This window comes from Pelophylax lessonae (genome assembly GCF_965119305.1).
Source record: "Pelophylax lessonae genome assembly, chromosome: 6".
Taxonomy (NCBI): domain Eukaryota; kingdom Metazoa; phylum Chordata; class Amphibia; order Anura; family Ranidae; genus Pelophylax; species Pelophylax lessonae.
Genome location: NC_138773.1, coordinates 39,881,323 through 39,900,228, shown reverse-complemented (window position 1 = coordinate 39,900,228; position 18,906 = coordinate 39,881,323). Strand labels below are relative to the sequence as shown.

The following is an 18,906-nucleotide window of genomic DNA, read 5'->3' as shown; positions in this document are numbered from 1 at the left end:
ATTCCATTGTGGCTCTGGCTGTATGTTTAGGGTTGTTGTCCTGCTGGAAGATGAACCTCCGCCTCAGTCTCAGGTCTTTTGTAGACTCTAACAGATTTTCTTCTAAGATTGCCCCGTATTTGGCTCCATTCATCTTCCCACCAACTCTGACCATCTTCCCTGTTCTTGCTGAAGAAAAGCATCTCCACAACATGATGCTGCCACCACCTTTTTTCACATTGGGGATGGGGTGTTCAGGGTGATGTGCAGTGTTAGTTTTCTGCCACACAAAGCGTTTTGCTTTTAGGTCATAAAGTTCAATTTTGGTCTCATCTGAGCAGAGCACCTTCTTCCACATGTCTGCTGTGTCCCCCACATGGCTTCTCGCAAACTGCAAACAGGACTTCTTATGGCTTTCTTTCGGCAATGGCTTTCTTCTTGCCACTCTTCCATAAAGGCCAGATTTGTGGAGTGCGCGACTAATAGTTGTTCTGTGGACAGATTCTCCCACCTGAGCTGTTGATCTCTGCAGCTCCTCCAGAGTCACCATGGGCCTCTTGGCTGCTTCTCTGATGAATGCTCTCCTTGCCCGGCCTATCAGTTTAGGTGGACGGCCATGTCTTGGTAGGTTTGCAGTTGTGCCATACTCTTTCCATTTTCGGATGATGGATTGAACAGTGCTCTGTGAGATGTTCAAAGCTTGGGATATTTTTTTCAAACCTAACCCTGCTTTTAACTTTTCCACAACTTTATCCAATTATGATGCTGTTTGTTCACTAAGGTTCTCTAACAAACCTCTGAGTGCTTCACAGAACAGCTGTATTTATACTGAGATTAAATTACACACAGGTGGACTCTATTTACTAATTAGGTGACTTCTGAAGGCATTTGGTTCCACTAGATTTTAGTTCAAATCCCAATAAAATACATTTATGTTTTTTGGTTGTAACATGACAAAAATTTTTAAGGTGTATGAATACTTTTTCAAGGCACTGTATATGGGGCTTCTTGGTGAGTGGGCATTAATGCTGAGAGGCCCCATATATGCTGGCCAAGTGTAAACAACTCTGTGCTAAGAGCATGTTCCGTGCGTGCTCCCAGCACAGTTACCAGCTGGAACCAGAAAGCTCCCGATGCCTATTTGCAATTGGGAGCTTTCTGATCATGTGACTGCTGTGACAGCCAATCACAGTGGTCACATGACCGGAATGCCTGCCTCCGCCTCCCAGCATTTAGAACTCTGAAAGGGCCAGGATGCGGTTGGTGGGAAGGGGTTAACAATAAACCCACAACTAGCGATGCACCGATCCGACTTTTTTGGTCCCGATCCCGATCTTTTGCTTTGGGAAATCGCTGATCCCGAGTCCGATCCGGAAGTACTGTTTTTTGAGCTTATAACAAAATAATACTTCCGGATCGGTATCGGCAGATACCTTATAACATTGTGCATTCAAAATCTAAAATGTCATGGGTTTAGTCTTTAAGAGGTTAAACTTCCCTCCTCCGGCAGACGGAACGAAAATATACATTGTAATCATTGTGTTTACTTAACGGTTGAAAGGCATTTGCAGGAGGCTCTTTTTTTTTCTTTGACAGCTGTTCTCTGCTCCCTCACAAGCTATAAAGAGCAAAACCGTATCAGCCCGTGGATCTGTTAATCCGAATATCGGATCCGTGCATCCCTACCCACAACCATATAACAAAGAGTGTAAATTTGATCCGTGACATTGCCCTTTGATCTTTAAACTATGTTGAAGCTTTGCACAAGCCACTAGCCACCAACTGTTCTAGGAGGGAAGCAATCAGGAGCGTGCAACGTACAAGACAGCTTACCAAGTTTAGTAGTACAGGAGGATGTATTGCAGTGGTTCTCACTCAACTCCGGTCCTCAGGACCCACTAACAGACCAGATTTTAAGTATCACCTTGGGGAGATGCAGACAAGAATACTGCAATCACTGAGCAGCAAAATATTTCACCTGTGATGTATTTCAGTTATCTTGCAAACCTGGCCTGTTAGTGGGTCCCGAGGCCCGGAGTTGAGAACCACTGTTGTAATGTGTAGCAAAGAGTATAGAGTAGAGAATGATAGGTGTTCACCGGGAAGCAGCACATCGAGTCAAAGCCTGCTGTATGATAGTGAATGGCAGTCTCAGCCTGGACCCCTGAGATTGACCCCCCAGGCTGAGACTGCCATTCACTATCACACAGGAGGCTTTTACTTGATGTGCGGCTTCCAGGACACCTATCACTCTTTACTGTAGCCTGGAGCACAGACAAGCTCCCTTCCCAGCCAACACTCACAGCGGTGGGCACAGGACTTCATTCCCATAGAGCCTGAGTGGCTCACACACATATCTTGGTTTGCAAAGTGGTCAGGAGGATGTAACAAACAGCGCGGCATAAAGAGCGCCGTGGGCAAAACTATATACTGTAAGGTATAGCCCAAAATATAGTGTAGTGCTCAGAAGTATACTATTTAAAACACATAATACTGATTGCAGGTGTAAGGATACCAAGTGCAGATTTCCAGCAAAAGCAGGGGTGACCAGATCTGTGTAGCTGTACAAAGGAGACTGGACTCAAACTAAGTGCAATTATAATACGATTTATTAATAACACAGCAAAAACCATCCAACACCACAAACAATATACAAGTAAAAGTGAAATTTGCAATAGGTGACACCTAGTGAAAAACATAGCTACCAAACTACCTATGATATGATATGCTATATACAGTACAAGCAAGGGGAGAGATCGGATAAGTCAGGGCCAGAGTTAAAGAGCAGCGAGTGAGACGGGTCAGGAGGAAGGGGTCAGAGCTGCGATCGGGTACAAGGGGAACCGGTAGAGGCAATGGGATCAGGGGAACAAGTAAAAGGAAGCAAGGGTTAGGGTATATTTGGCACACAGGTCAAAACACCTAGGCACTATCGAAAGCTAGAGGAGGAGGTAAATATCCTCCCAACAACCAGCATCGGGTGCAGACTAATTCCTGGGACCTGCTGGCTGCTGGGAGACACTTGCAGGTGGACACCAGAATTACACCTTTCAGGTCTGAGGACCACCATACCCTTGAGTAAGTGATCTGGTTCCTGACAGCAGTGGTCAGGAATATGTAACATACAGTGTACTATACATACTTCACAGTTTTCGTTACAATTCTTTGTAGACAACGCACTATTACAAGGTATAAATGGATTGTAACTGTGGTGCCTGATTTGGATATTTTTGTGAGAAAGTTAGTGGACCAGACACATGTGCTATAAGAAACGTGGTATCAGAGGAGTGTCAAAGAAACATTACCACACACAGTTTTATTTAACAGTAATAATAATTGAGTCCCTTTTCTAACTCCAAGAGGTTTTATTTGAAACAGGAAAAGTCTCTTTTGGAGAATATAATGTTTTATAAACTTAGGTACACGCTGGCTTTGATATCGTATCTTCTATTTCCTTCACAGGCAGAGGTGCAGAAATAATGTTTTTCACAAAAAAAATACTGAGGTAGAAACTTTCTTTTTAACTTAACATGAAGATTTCACAAAGTAAACTGAAGAGGAATTTTGAATTTAAAGTAATTGTAAAAGTTTTATATATGGAATATATATATAGTGGGGATAATATTATTAATTAAATTAATTAAATTAATTAATTAAATAATTATTTGATCCCCTGCAGATATTGGAAGTTTTCACACTTACAAAGAAATAAAGGGTCTATAATTTTTATCATAAGTGTATTTTAAATGATAAAGACTAAATATCAACCAAAAATCCAGAAAAAACACATCAAACAAATGCTATAAATTAAGATTGCAGTTCAGTATAATAAGTATTTGATCCCCAAGCAAAACATGACTTAGGACTTGGTGGAAAAACTCTTGTTGGCAAGCTAAGAGGTAAGACGTTTCTTGTAGTTCGTGACCAGTTTTGCACACATCTCAGGAGGGATTTTGGTCTACTCTTCCTTTACGGATCTTCTCTAAATCCTTAAGGTTTCTTAGCTGTCGCTTGGCAACTCGATATTTCAGCTCCTTCCATAAATTCTCTATAGGATTAAGGTCTGGAGACTGGCTAGGCCACTCCATGACCTTAATGCGCTTCTTCTTTTTGAACTACGCCTTTGCCGCCTTGGCGTACGTTTTGGGTCATTGTCATGCTGGAAGACCCATCCATGGCCCATTTTCAGTGTTCTGGCTGAGGAAAGGAGGTCCTCTCATCCAAGATCTTACAATACGTGGCCTCATCCATTGGCCCCTCAATGTGGCAAAGTTGGTTTGTACCTTTAGCAGAGAAACAGTCCAAAAGCATAATGTTTCCACCTCCGTGCTTGACTGTAGGGATGCTGTTCTTAGGGTCATAGTCAGAATTTTTTACCGTAATGCATAGAATGCATTAAGGTAAAAAACCTTTTGCCTTTAGAACTACTTTAAGTTATGAACTTGCTTTCAGTAGGGGTACATATAAGGTAACAAGCTATCAAAAGTCAGATAATTTACTGGCATTGCCACGCTACTAGAAGATGTTTTAAAAAATCTCACACTAAGACAAATATATTGTGAAAGGTGTGAATGCAGCCTCAATGTAAAAAGTCACTTAACTGTTATATGATAACAGTGGAATGTGGACCTAATACTGTAGGACCTGTTCTTCTGACTATTGGATGCTCCAGAATGGGATGTTCCACTCTACAGAAGAACTCTGCCCCCTGATCTCTGTTGAGTGATGGAGTGAATGTCAGAGATGACTTATTGGAGAAGGTCTTATCTTTCAGTCGCATCTTCTTATCAGAGACTTTGTAGGCATCTTTAGGTAGCTCTGTTACAATGGGATGTAGGTCTGGTCCAGGTTCCTTCTTAAACCAGCTCACTTTCAGATGATCTGGGAAATATTTGGAGATATCACAGGTCAGACAGGCCTCTTTACCTTCTTCCAGGTTGGGAATTATGATCTCTCCAACTTGTGGACGCCAGGGCAGATCTGCAACACAAAGTTATTTACAAGAGACACACAAGTCAGTTAATTTATCACAATGGGTTGGATTCTCTGGAATTATTCAGAGCCAAAAATGTATAGATGGGATCACTTTAGTCCTATAGGAACCTTTCTTGTAATTGCCGCTGTATGTGAAAACAGTTAGTACCACATACAAACTTGCTACTCATTTTAAGGCTGAACTCCAGAATTGGGGCTCCTCTAGACCTTCAAGGGTTAAATACCTAATTTGTCTAGGGGTAACATAAAAAAGCAACTATGCTTATCTTGTTCCTTGCTCCTGTAGGCTTCCTCCCAGCCAGCTACATGATCGCTGCCCCGGAGTCGCTTGTCCTCTCCACTCAGGGGCTCTAAAATTACCATAAACAAGGCCGGACCAGAAGTCCTGCATTGTAAGTGAGGATGCTGAGGGCCTGCCCACAGCTCAGAGGGTGGGCCAGAATGTCGTCTGCCCAGGTAACAAGGAATAGGGTAAGTATAGCTGCTTTTTTTTCTGTCCCCACCAGAGTACTAATGCAGCGGCGAGATCTGTCACCAGCCATTTCCTGTGGACATGGCCGATGACTGATCAGAGTACTTGGCTCATTGCCGGTGTTCCGTGAAAAAACCATACCCGTGAGAAAACCATACCCTCGTCACTTCCGGTGCACCTATGGAGGGTATGGATTTCTCACGGTAGTTATACTTGCCGCCGTTACATTAAAACAGCTCCTCTGCACCATGAATCATCTCCGCTCCTTCCCCTGTCACTTCCCTCATCTCGGCTAATAAATATAAAAGCGGATCACGGAGCCGAGATCGGCGTCATTTACAGTTCATAAACCCGCCGCCGCTTTTATATTTATTAGGGGAGATCAGGGAAGTCACAGGGATAGGAGAGGAGATGATTGATGTTGCAGCCGAACTGTTTTAATATTACCGCCGCAAGTATAAAATTACACACAATGTGTACCATGTGACTCCCGTGACCAATCACAGCAGGTCACATGACAGTTGTACACAATGAATGGCTTCCTTTCATGCCATCCCTTGTGTACAATTGTGTTGCTAGCTGTGATTGGTCAATTTGATCACATGGTACAGACAAGGCCAATCCCAGCCCATATGTACCATGTGATTAGCTTTGGCCAGTCACAGCTAATCACAACAAAACAGACTGAATGATTCAGTTTAATTTAGTAAAATGCTTGCTTATAGCAATGTAATCCACTGCTATAAGCAAACATAATGTGTACAAAAATAAAAATTAAAAAACATCCTGATCAATTCCCCAGAATAGTACAATGTTACTATGAGAACATTATGATGCTCTGGTCACAGTGTGTTTAATAGAAAAATCATTAAAAAAAAAAAATGTAATAAAAAAAGTCACCAGTCAGTGTCCCTGATCACTGCCACAGCAGTTGTATGATGATGCTATACTGCACCGGTGACAGTACGTAAAAAAATAAATAAAAAATAAAATAAAAAATTATACATTTTTTTTTAAATTTCTTTATTCTCCAAAAAATTATGACAAAAAATTGCAACATGCCTCTTACTAAATACCTTGGACTGTCTTATTTCCAAAAAAGGTAATTTGGGGGCCATTTGTATTGTCCTAGTGTTTTAGGGCCTCAAGAAATGAGATAGTCCTTTAGTACATCAGGATTGATTTTCATCATGATATATATATATCATAGTGTGTGGACTCTATAACTCTATAACATTCCTACAGACTAAATAATATACACTGATTTGAATAATGTTCACCAAAGAAATGTAGAGGAATACATTTTAGGCTAAATTTATGAAGAACAATTATTTATTTGCAAAATGTTATAACAGAAACAAAGAAAAAAAAACATTTTTTTTTCCAGAATTTTTTGCCTTTTTTTTGTTTATTTCACAAAAAATAAAAAAAAATAAAAACAGTGGTAATTAAACACCACCAAAAGAAAACTCTAGTTGTGTGAACAAAATGTTAAAAATGTATTTTGGGTACAATGTTGCATGAATTATCATTCAAAATGAGGCAGCGCTGAAGGCTAAAAATTGGCCTGGGCAGGAAGGGGATGAAAGTGCCCTGTATTGAAGTGGTTAAAGTGGGGTGAGGAAGAGGGAGAACCTATGACAGGTTTTTAGTAAAGTCACTTTCTGTTTTTTTTCACCAGGTATAAGAAATAGGAAGGAATATCGTCAGCAGGGAAACAGGTGGGGAAAAAAAATGCAGAAGACCAAAAAAATTTGTATCGACCGGAGTTGGACTTTAATGAATCAAAAACTGACACTTACATTATTCGATGATAAAATATACACTGCTCAGCCCTAACATTATGACCATTGACAGATAAAGTGAATACCATTGATTATCTCAAGACAATGACATCTGTAAATGAGTGAGATATATATGGGCAGCAAGTGAACATGTTGTCCCTAAAGTGGATGCGTTAAAAGCAGAAAAATGGGCAAATGTTAGGATTTGAATGGCTTTGACAAGAGCCAAATTGTAATGCCGGGATGACTGGGTCAGAACATCTCCAAAACAGCACTTTTGTGGAATTTTCCCTGTCTGGCTGAAGGAAGGAAAACTGGTGAACCAGTGACTCACTGATGGGGGTCCCGGACTCACTGATGCATGTGAGGAGCGAAAACTGGCTTGTGTAGTCTGATTCAATAGAAGAGCTACTGTAGCTCAAATTGGTGAAGAGGTAATGCTGGTTCCAATAGAAAGGTGTCAGAACACACAGTGCATTGCAGTTTGTAGTGTATGGGGTGACGTAGCTGCAGACCAGCCAGGATGCCCATGCTGACCCATTTCCACAGTCAAAAGTGCCTACAATAGGAAGGTGAGCATCAGAACTTGACCGCAGAGAAGAAGAAAGTGGCCGGATCTGATAAATTCAAGATTGGTTTAAGGAACAAAGTATTGAGTTGGCCTCCAGATCTCAATCCAATCGAGCATTTGTAGAATGAACTTGAAAATCCAATTGGATTCATGGAGGCCTCACCTTGCAACTTACAGGACTTAAAGGATCTGCTACTGGTGACTTGGTGTCAAATACTACAGCATACCGTTAGAGGTCTAGTGGAGAGCTAGAGCATACCTCTACAGGCTATGGTGGTAAGTCCTAAGATTATGGCTAATCAGTGTATGTTCAAAAAATATTTATTTCACACTTTTGGTTTTATTGTGTCCAGAATGTCATGTTAACCACTTGCCGACCGCCGCACGACTATCTACGTCGGCGGTCAGCCCCTCACAGGCAAAGTGACGTAGGGCTACGTCACTAGCTTGTGAGGGTCTAGGGAGCGAGCGCGCGCCGCCGGAGGCGCGCTCGCGCTCCCGCGTGGTCACGGACCCCCCCGCGCGTGTAACCGGCGGACCCGATGTCCGCCGGCCACTCTGCGATCGGCGGGGGAGAGGGAGAAAGTCAGGCAGCTTGTGTAAACAAGCTGCCTGTCATTCTCCCCTCTGTATGAGAGCTGATCATATGGATCTACTATGTAGATCCGTTGATCACTCTGCATACAGCTGAAGCCACAGCCAATCACAGTTAGAATCACGCCCCTAGGGACACACACAGCCCCTCCCTCTCAAATAAAGTTAACCCCTTCACTACCAGTGTATTTTTACAGTAACAGTGCATATATATAGCACTGATTACTGTAGAAATGTCACTGGTAACCCCAAAAGTGTCAAAAATGTCAGTCAAGGGTCCGATCTGTCCGCCGCAATGTCGCAGTACCGCAAAAAAAACGCAGATCGCCGCCATTACGCGTTAAAAAAAAAAAACAACAAAAATGACAAAAATCTTTCCCTTAGTTAGTAAACGCAATAACTTTTGTGCAAACCAATCAAAATACGCTTTTTGCAATTTTTTTTACCAAACATAGGTAGCATAAAACAAATTGGCCGAAAATGTTAAAAAAATTTGATTTTTACATTTTTTTGGGGGGGAATTTCATATAAAAAAATGTGAAAAATATTGCTATTTTTGCAAAATTGACGCTCTTTTTTTGTTTATAGCGCATGATCAAAAAATCGCACAGGTGATCAAATACCACCAAAAGAAAGCTCTGTTTGTGGGAAAAAAAGGACGCCAAATTAGTTTGGGTACAGTGTCGCACGACCTCGCAATTGTCCGTTAAAGTCACGCAGTGCCGAATCGCAAAATACCCCCTGGTCGGAATGGGGGTAAAATCTTCCAGGGCTTAAGTGGTTAAAGGATCTGCTACTGGTGACTTGGTGTCAAATACTACAGCATACCGTTAGAGGTCTAGTGGAGAGCTAGAGCATACCTCTACAGGCTATGGTGGTAAGTCCTAAGATTATGGCTAATCAGTGTATGTTCAAAAAATATTTATTTCACACTTTTGGTTTTATTGTGTCCAGAATGTCATGTTAATATACGGTATTTATGCTCTTTGATATATTTTCTTGCCTACCTCTTACAGTCAGTGTTCTGGTCTCCGGTTCATCCATAGATTCGTGTTTCCATGTTACAGAGACTTTGATCTGAGGATCATCAAACAAATTCACATGAATGTGGTCAACACTGGTTACACGGTATGTGAGATCTTCGCATTTTCTAAATGTGTTAGCGCATGGTATTTGGAACTTTTTATCTTTAATTTCACATCTCCATTTTATTTCAATAGTTTTCGGGTAAAATTTCCTTAGTTTGAGGGTGAAGAGAACACAAGAGGAATCCATCATAGTGATCTTTATAGGCTCCACTAGCTGGGGTTCAGCTGAAATACACAAACAGAGTTTTAAAGCATTATATCTAAACCTAAGAAATAAAAAATAGAATATATTGCAATATGCCAATCCTTACATATAGCGTCTGCATTCATTTTCTTTTCTCTTATTTTATTTTCACCTGCCAGTAAAACACTTCCTGTCCTAGGGTGACAACGCTCCCTCTCCACACTGTATCTATGGAGGAGCAACGTAGGAAGGGCTGATAACACTGCTTGAGATAAGACTGTAGACTAGTGTTCAAGACAGCACTAGATTTCTGACAGGATCAACAGGTACTTGTCCAGTCAAGATCCATAGGGAAGGCTTCCAGAAGCGAGGTAGACGTATTCCTTGCATTGTCCCTACTCCCCCAGTATTTTTCCCTACTGCTAAGCACTGTCCCTGACAGATGGGGAACCTGCTCCTACACTAGATGCTCGCCAAAGCACGTCAAAAACCCAGGAGCACGAATTGTAACCACTTGCCGACAGCAATATGTATATATACATTACGGTCTGCAAGTGGTTTACCAGGATTATGGATGAAGATATCAGTATTGTTTTTTTTTCAGCAGGCGGCCGGCTTCCTTTTAAGCAGAGTTGTATAAAGTACTCGAAACCAATACTTGAGTAAAAGTACAAGTGCTCGATCAAAAAGTGACTTGAGTAGAAGTGGAAGTGCTCGATCAAAAAGTGACTTGAGTAGAAGTACTAAAGTATTCAACATTTTTTTGTACTTAAGTATTGCAAGTAGTTTTTTTTTAAATTTTGCTACTCAAGTACTGAAAGTATAAGTACCAGTAGTTTTGAAAAAAAAAAATTGCTACTCAAGTACTGAAAGTAAAAGTACAAGTACTGTGCTATGTAGTTATTCAAGAAAGAAGTCAAAAGTTTGAACATCATATTGTTTTTTATTATTTCACGCAGCTTTTATTTATACATACAGTAGCATTTATTTTCGTATGCGCCTATAATACACATGTTTTGAGCTTCATGAAACCTGCCATCTACTGTTCTGGCAGTGGTAATTTTTATAATTGTAATGAATAACTATGCAGCACAAAAAAAAAATATCGGAGTAGAAGTATTGAAATCATTGAAAAAATGTAGTGAAGTAAAAGTGGAAGTAGGAGAAAAAAATTCTACTCTAGGAAAGTACAGATACCGCATTTCGGTACTTAAGTAGTGAAGTAGTTCTACTTAGTTACTATACATCTCTGCTTTTAAGAAACCAGTCTGAGTGGCTCAATTACTGCTGGAACGGATTCAAAATCGGCGGGAGGGGATACCCCCCCTCCTGCTGCTCGCCAGTTTCTCTGGCTTATCGTTTCTGCCAGTTCGCCCAAGAAATTATTCGGTGGTGCAGCCGGCTGCTCCCATAGGTGATAAAAGAGTTAACACTCTTTGACTCTATGGCCTTGGAGGACCGGAGTGCCGTCATGATGTCACTTCTGGTTCCAGCTGGAAGAAAAAAAATATATATATATATATATATATATATATATATATATATATATATATTTTTTTTTTTAAGTAAAAGATCTTTTTTTTTAATATCTTTTGCCTTTAAAGGTAAAGAAGAGATTTGGGGTCTTTACCTCCATAAAGAGAACCTGTCATCCTTATTTCTTTTACAAGGGATGTTTACATTCCTTGTAATAGGAATACAAGTGAATACAAAAAACAAATAAAGGGACAGTGTAAATAAAAAAAAAATGTAGTGCCACCATCCCTCTGTTCTCGTGCACAGAAGGGAATGCATACTTAAAGAGGTTGTAAACCCACTTGTATAACTTTTACCTATAGGTAAGCCTATATTAAGGCTTACCTATAGGTGCTATAAATATCTCCCAAACTTGCACCGTTTAGGAGATATTTACAGTGCAAACTGCCGATGACGTCATCGGCGCAGGCGCTCTGAGGGAACGGCCACCCGTGCCGTTCCTTCAGAGCTCAGTGCCGTGAACGGCGGCTCCCGCGCGCAGGCGCGGGAGTGATGTAATCACGCCTCCGGCCAATCAGATGGCCGGAGGACGCGAACCCGGAAGCAGGACGGCAGGACATGTCACCGTCCTGTCGCTGAGGTGCCGGCACGGCGGGGGCTTCGTTTTAAGGTAAGTACTACATAATGAGCTAGTATGCGATGCATACTAGCTCATTATGCCTTTCTCTTTACAGGGCTTTTTTTTTCTCATTTTTTTTTTTTCGACTTTACTTCCTCTTTAAGTCATGCATGGGTAAATGGTATTCAAACCACACATGGGAGGTATCGCCGCGAATGTTAGAGCAAGAGCAAAAATTCTAGTGCAAGACCTCCTCTGTAAGTGTATTGTAGTTTGTCGTCATTCCACGAATGTGCGCAATTTTAAAGCGGGACATTTTAGGTATCTATTTACTTGACGTAACATCATCTTTCACATCATACCAAAAAATTGGGGTAACTATTGTGCTTTGCCTTTTTTTTTTTAAATTCATTAAAGTGTATTTTTTCCCCAAAAATCACGTTTTGACATAGAAAGTTGCAACTATCACCATTTTATTCCCTATGGTCACTGCTAAAAAAAAAAAATGTATACTTTTTTTTTTTTTGCAAAAAATACTAATTTAAACTTGTAAATAAAAAGTGCCAGAAAAAGCCTGGTTGGCAAGTGGTAAAGAGACTCTGCCTGACCCAAGATGGCTACTGAAGTCGCATGGGGTGCCAGCATCCAATCGGACAGCTGCCCCCTTGTGACCACAGGAAGTCATATAGGAAACAGGTTCATACCAGTTTTCTTCTCCTTCTGCATTGCTGCTTCAGTCGAGTGTCACCTGCAGTGGGGAGTACGGACTGCACCTGCCTACACATTGGTCAAAATTTCTATTACCCAATGTGAAAACCTCCAGGGTTTCATCATTTGAAGTCCATGACAGAACTGACCAATGAATAATTTGCATTTAACCCCCTCCCATCCGCGCTACAGCCTATATATGGCTGCAGCGCAGACTCGAATTTTCGGGAGGCCGTTTTTAAACGGCCTCCAGTGACACGCCCCCCCCGCGCGCTCCTGCGAGCGCGCATCGGGGAGAATCTGTGTTGGCCGTGTCCCTTGGACACGGCCGATCACAGATCGTGGTGAATGGCCAATCACAGCGGCCATTCACCACGTGATCAAGTCGTCCAATGAGAGATGATCTCATATGTAAACATATGAGATCATCTCTCATCGCCGGCGCTCCTTCCTCACACAGACACTGCAGTGTGAGGAAGGAGGGGGAGCCGACAGCCGCTGGGGACACAGAGACATGTAATCAGGGCACTGATCACCAGTGCCCTGATTACTAAAGGTAAAAAAAAACACACACATTGCCCCCCCATCAGTGCCCACAGTGCCCGCCATCAGTGCCCCCATCAATGCCCACAATCAGTGCCCATAGTGCTGCCAGTCAGTGCCCATCAGTGCCTGCTCATCTAGGCACTGATGAGCACTGACTGGCAGCACTATGGGCACTGAGTGTGGGCACTGATGGTGCTGCCCATCAGTGCTCATCAGTGCCGCCCATCAGTGCTCATCAGTGCCACCCGTCAGTGTCCATCAGTGCCACCCGTTAGTGTCCATCAGTGCCGCCTATCAGTGCCCATCAGTGCCACCCATCAGTGCCACCTCTCAGTGCCCAGCAGTGCCACCTCTCAGTACCTAGCAGTGCCACCTCTCAGTGCCCAGCAGTGCCGCCTATCAGTGCCCAGCAGTGCCGCCTATCAGTGCCGCCTATCAGTGCCGCCTATCAATGCCGCCTATCAGTGCTCATCAGTGCGGCATATTAGTACCTCCTCATCAGTGCCCATAAGTGCCACCTCATCAGTGCCCATAAGTGCCACCTCATCAGTGCCCATAAGTGCAGCCTATCAGTGCCCATCAGTGCCGCCTCATCAGCGCACATCAGTGAGGGAGAATTTTTTTTTTCAAAATTTACTCCCAGAAAATAAGAAAAACTTTTTTTTTTTTTTTTTCAAAATTTTCTGTCTTTTTTCTTTTTTTTTTGTAAAAAATAAAAACCCAGAGATGATTAAATACCACCAAAAGAAAGCTCTGTTTGTGTGAAAAAAATGATAAAAATTGCATATGGGTACTGTGTAGCATGACCGCGCAATTGTCATTCAAAGTGTGAGAGAGCTGAAAGCTGAAAATTGGCCTGGATGGGAAGGGTGTTTAAGTGCACAGAAGGCAAGTGGTTAATAAGCTGCTGGGGTGTATTTCCTTATGGGCTCATTGTGATGGAACTGCTTGGCATCCTGATTAGGTGCTTCCGCCAATAACAATGCCTCCTGCCCTACAAACTGCTCCAGCAAAGAGCCAATACCAGCTTTTACCCCAATCATTGTACAAAGCCAAGGTTTTGAGGTAAACTCCAAAGGAATGACTGTTTTTTGAGACTCAGAAACATACTTTATACCCAACAGGAGGCTATTCCCCTCCAGATCGTATTACCCTAACAATACAAACTATAAACAGGAATACAATCAACATAGCCAAACAAAAGCCAACGTATATTATAAACATTAAGTTAAATAAACAACTAGCTACCTGGTGATTCAGTGCCCAAAAAATGTTGACTATTATGTCCCTGATGATGCAACGCACCCATAAACATAGGGCATCTGAAGATTACGGTAGGTCACTTGATCACCGCAGGTCACCTAGAGGGTGGAATTGAGCCTGTGCTACCATAGAAGGTTTTAAAAGAACTGGCAAGGTGGTCCCAAAGGCCTGATCATCAACTATATAATGATCAAACAAACACAAGACAAGTCAGTACATTCGTAAGAGAATGCTTCCAGCAAAGTTACCTAAACCTCACATGGATTGGTTTGTTAAAGAGACCCTGTTACCAGACCCAGTGGTGTATTTTGGTTTTGTGCTGCCCTAGGCAAGACTAAAATGATGCCCCCCCCCCCATATAAATTTGTCCCACCCCTTCCTGTTTAAGATACACCCCTTCATCTGTTATTATTATTGAAGCCCCCAGTTCTCCTTGCAGGCAGGCAAACTGGTGGACCGCCCCCTGATCCCCTCATTTATTATTCACTGCCTCCCCATCACCCCATGTATTATATATACACTGACCCCCCCATATATTATATATACACTGACCCCTATGTGTTATATATACACTGATCCTCCCCTCCCACCAACCCATGTATTAAATATACACTGACCCCCCATATATTATATATACACTGACCCCTATGTGCTATATATACACACTGATCCCCCCCTCCCACCAACCCATGTATTAAATATACACTGACCCCCCATATATTATATATACACTGACCCCTATGTGCTATATATACACACTGATCCCCCCCCGCCCACCAACCCATGTATTAAATATACACTGGACCTCAATATATTATATATATATATATATATATACACTGACCCCCATGTATTATATATGCACACTGACCCCCATGTATTATATATACACACTGACCCCCATGTATTATATATACACATTGACCCCCATGTATTATATATACATTGACCCCCATTGTATTATATATACACATTGACCCCCATGTATTATATATACACACTGACCCCCATGTATTATATATACACACTGACCCCCATTGTATTATATATACATTGACCCCCATTGTATTATATATACACACTGACCCCCATTGTATTATATATACATTGACCCCCATTGTATTATATATACACACTGACCCCCATTGTATTATATATACATTGACCCCCATTGTATTATATATACACACTGACCCCCATGTATTATATATACACACTGACCCCCATGTATTATATATACACACTGACCCCCATGTATTATATATACATTGACCCCCATTGTATTATATATACACACTGACCCCCATGTATTATATATACACACACACTGACCCCCATTGTATTATATATACACACTGACCCCCATGTATTATATATACACACTGACCCCCATTGTATTATATATACATTGACCCCCATTGTATTATATATACACACTGACCCCCATTGTATTATATATACATTGACCCCCATTGTATTATATATACACACTGACCCCCATTGTATTATATATACATTGACCCCCATTGTATTATATATACACACTGACCCCCATGTATTATATATACACACTGACCCCCATGTATTATATATACACACTGACCCCCATGTATTATATATACATTGACCCCCATTGTATTATATATACACACTGACCCCCATGTATTATATATACACACACACTGACCCCCATTGTATTATATATACACACTGACCCCCATGTATTATATATACACACTGACCCCCATTGTATTATATATACATTGACCCCCATTGTATTATATATACACACTGACCCCCATTGTATTATATATACATTGACCCCCATTGTATTATATATACACACTGACCCCCATTGTATTATATATACATTGACCCCCATTGTATTATATATACACACTGACCCCCATGTATTATATATACACACTGACCCCCATGTATTATATATACACACTGACCCCCATGTATTATATATACACACTGACCCCCATGTATTATATATACATTGACCCCCATTGTATTATATATACACACTGACCCCCATGTATTATATATACACACACACTGACCCCCATTGTATTATATATACACACTGACCCCCATGTATTATATATACACACTGACCCCCATTGTATTATATATACACATTGACCACCATGTATTATATATACACACTGACCCCCATTGTATTATATATACTTTGACCCCCATTGTATTATATATACAATGACCCCCAAATATTATATATACACTGACCTCCCATGTATGATATGGGGCTTTTTGGGGGCGCCAGACAGATTTTACTCATGACCCAGTCCACCCTTATAAGACCCAGGGGCATCTTTTGGTGACGCCCCCCTGGAAAGTGCCGCCCTAGGCCTGGGCCTTGTCGGCCTAGGCCAAGATACAGCGTTGACCAGACCTATTTATATTAACAGCGCTCCTACCATAGGTGAGAATTTGATGTATTTTATATATTTTATTTATCTGTAAAAGCCTCTCTTGTGTAGCCATCTAAAGGTTGAGATTGCTGCTAGCCGCCATCTAGGAGGTGATGTCAGCAGCCTAAGCAGACTCAGAGCTGTCCCTCAAGTGTCACTTTATAGTAACCCCCTTGGCTTCTACCCCAGCTACTGCATTAAAGGCTATGTAGGGAGGTGAGTGAGGAGCTGGGCCAGCACAAACAGTGATTAGACACCTCCAGAATAGAAAAACGCTATGACACACAAGGGGAGGGGGCTGTGCTAGCAAATTGGCTCTTCTTGAAGTAAACAAAAGTGCTTTGCAAACCAATATGAACATTGTTTATGGAAATTAAAACACCGCAAGAAGAAAAATCTTGATTTGTATGTGCTTTTACCTGCATTTTTTATTAAGACAAAGAAAGGGTCTCTTTTAGGAATCACTGTGATTTGTTATCTATCCAAATAATACAAACACTCACCCTTCACGATAAGTTTTTCAGTTCTTTTATCAATGGGCTTCTCCAGAGAGGGGTGATCCACCCTACAGATGAATTCTGCCCCCTGGTGGAGGCTCAGAGCGGAGATAATGATCAGACTAGCTATAGAGATGTATGTATTGTCATCTCCTTTACTGGTACTTAATGTACTGTAATTCATATCACCAGGCTCCTCATATAACTCCTGATCACGGCTTCTTCTCAACCATAACACGGTAATGTTGCCGGGAAAGTGCCTGGAGATATGACACTGCAGAGTGACTGAGGTGTCATGGAGTACATTGGGTATCTGTATCTCTCCCACCATTGGGGTCCATGGGTATCCTGCAAAACAAAAAAGTGTATCAATGTTTGGGTTTCATCTTCTACATCTCCACAAGCAGTATATACAAGGCCGCTGATAAGGCAGTACAACTGGTCCTATTGTACTAGGCCCGGCGTCATTAGCTAAACGGGGGGGAACCAAGGGTAGCTTTAGGCTCCATGTACACGGGACGCTGGAAATGGCCATTTAGGAGCAGTTGGGCGTTTTTTTCAGAAGCCCCTGAATCCATCTACATTTTATCTTATCTGTCCATGTACACCGGGTCGTTTACAGTCATTTGCAGGCAGTTGCGTTCAGGGACTGTTTTTAGAACGCAATTATTTGCGTTCGAACGCGTGTTTCCCGGCGTTTCAAACGCACAAACGCGTCCGAACGCGTCTGAACGCGATGACCCGCTTTTAGCGTTCACGTTTTTCCATTTTAAAGGGGAATCATTTTTTTGACCTCTAGGAACGCTTTTAAACGCAAACGCCCGCAAACGCCGCTAAACGCGGGTACAAACGCGACCGAACGGACGTTTCAAACGTCCTAAAAATTCCAGCATTCAAAGGGACTTTTAACAACGTCCCGTGTACATGGAGCCTTATTGTTCATTTCTGCCTAAATGAATTCATTAAATATACTAGACCACACCTCCACTTCTACTTACTTACCAGGGCTTAAATTACGTTTCCTTGGACCCCATCACATCAACAGAGGGGCCAAAAAGGTGGGAGCAGTGGAGGAACTTTTTTTTCAATTTTTGGTGCGTAGGCAGAAAAATTCAATGCCACTGCTCCACTGCACCTCAGGGGTGGCATAGGCAGGGTTAGGGGGGCCCTAACAGCCACTCTGAGTATATATATATATATATATATATACTTATATATATAAACTTTGACAGCTCAGGAAGTTGACCAGCAGCGACTGTGTGGTTTTCAGTGGACCTCTTAACCCCGACCTAGACAAAGACATTACAAGTGGTCTGCTGATCATGTCTGTGTAAAAGAACCTGGGAATACATAAAGATAAGGGTGCCCATAAATGCAACTATGTACAATGTAGACGTGAACCCTAACAGGATGACTCTCAGTTTGCTTAACCGGTTGCCGACCGCCGCACAACTATATACTGCGGCGGTCAGCCCCGGCCAGGCAGAGTGACGTATGGATACGTCACTCGCCTGTCACTGACTTGAGAGCCAATTGCGGGTGGGCGCGCGCCCGCCGCGGCTCGTTCACTGACAAGTCAGTGCCGATGTCCGCCGGTCACACTACGATCGCTCCGGTGAAGGGAGAAAGGCGGAGCGGCTTATGTAAACAAGCCGCCCGTCATTCTCCCTGGTGTAAAAATGAAGATCA

The 18,906-nt window shown here is 42.1% G+C and overlaps 2 protein-coding genes across 2 annotated transcripts in view; both read right to left on the bottom strand.

Moving 5' to 3' along the window:
- The window catches only part of LOC309558540 (uncharacterized protein), a 553,938-nt gene that overhangs the window by 144,619 nt on the left and 390,413 nt on the right, over nucleotides 1–18,906 (bottom strand). The window lies entirely within an intron of this gene.
- Nucleotides 4,583–17,401, bottom strand: LOC309557666 (uncharacterized protein; the record flags this gene model as incomplete). The annotated part of the gene is made up of 3 exons (XM_082260454.1): nucleotides 4,583–4,959; nucleotides 9,403–9,708; nucleotides 17,224–17,401. The coding sequence occupies 3 exons, from the start codon at nucleotides 17,399–17,401 to the stop codon at nucleotides 4,583–4,585; spliced, it is 861 nt and encodes a 286-aa protein (XP_082116580.1).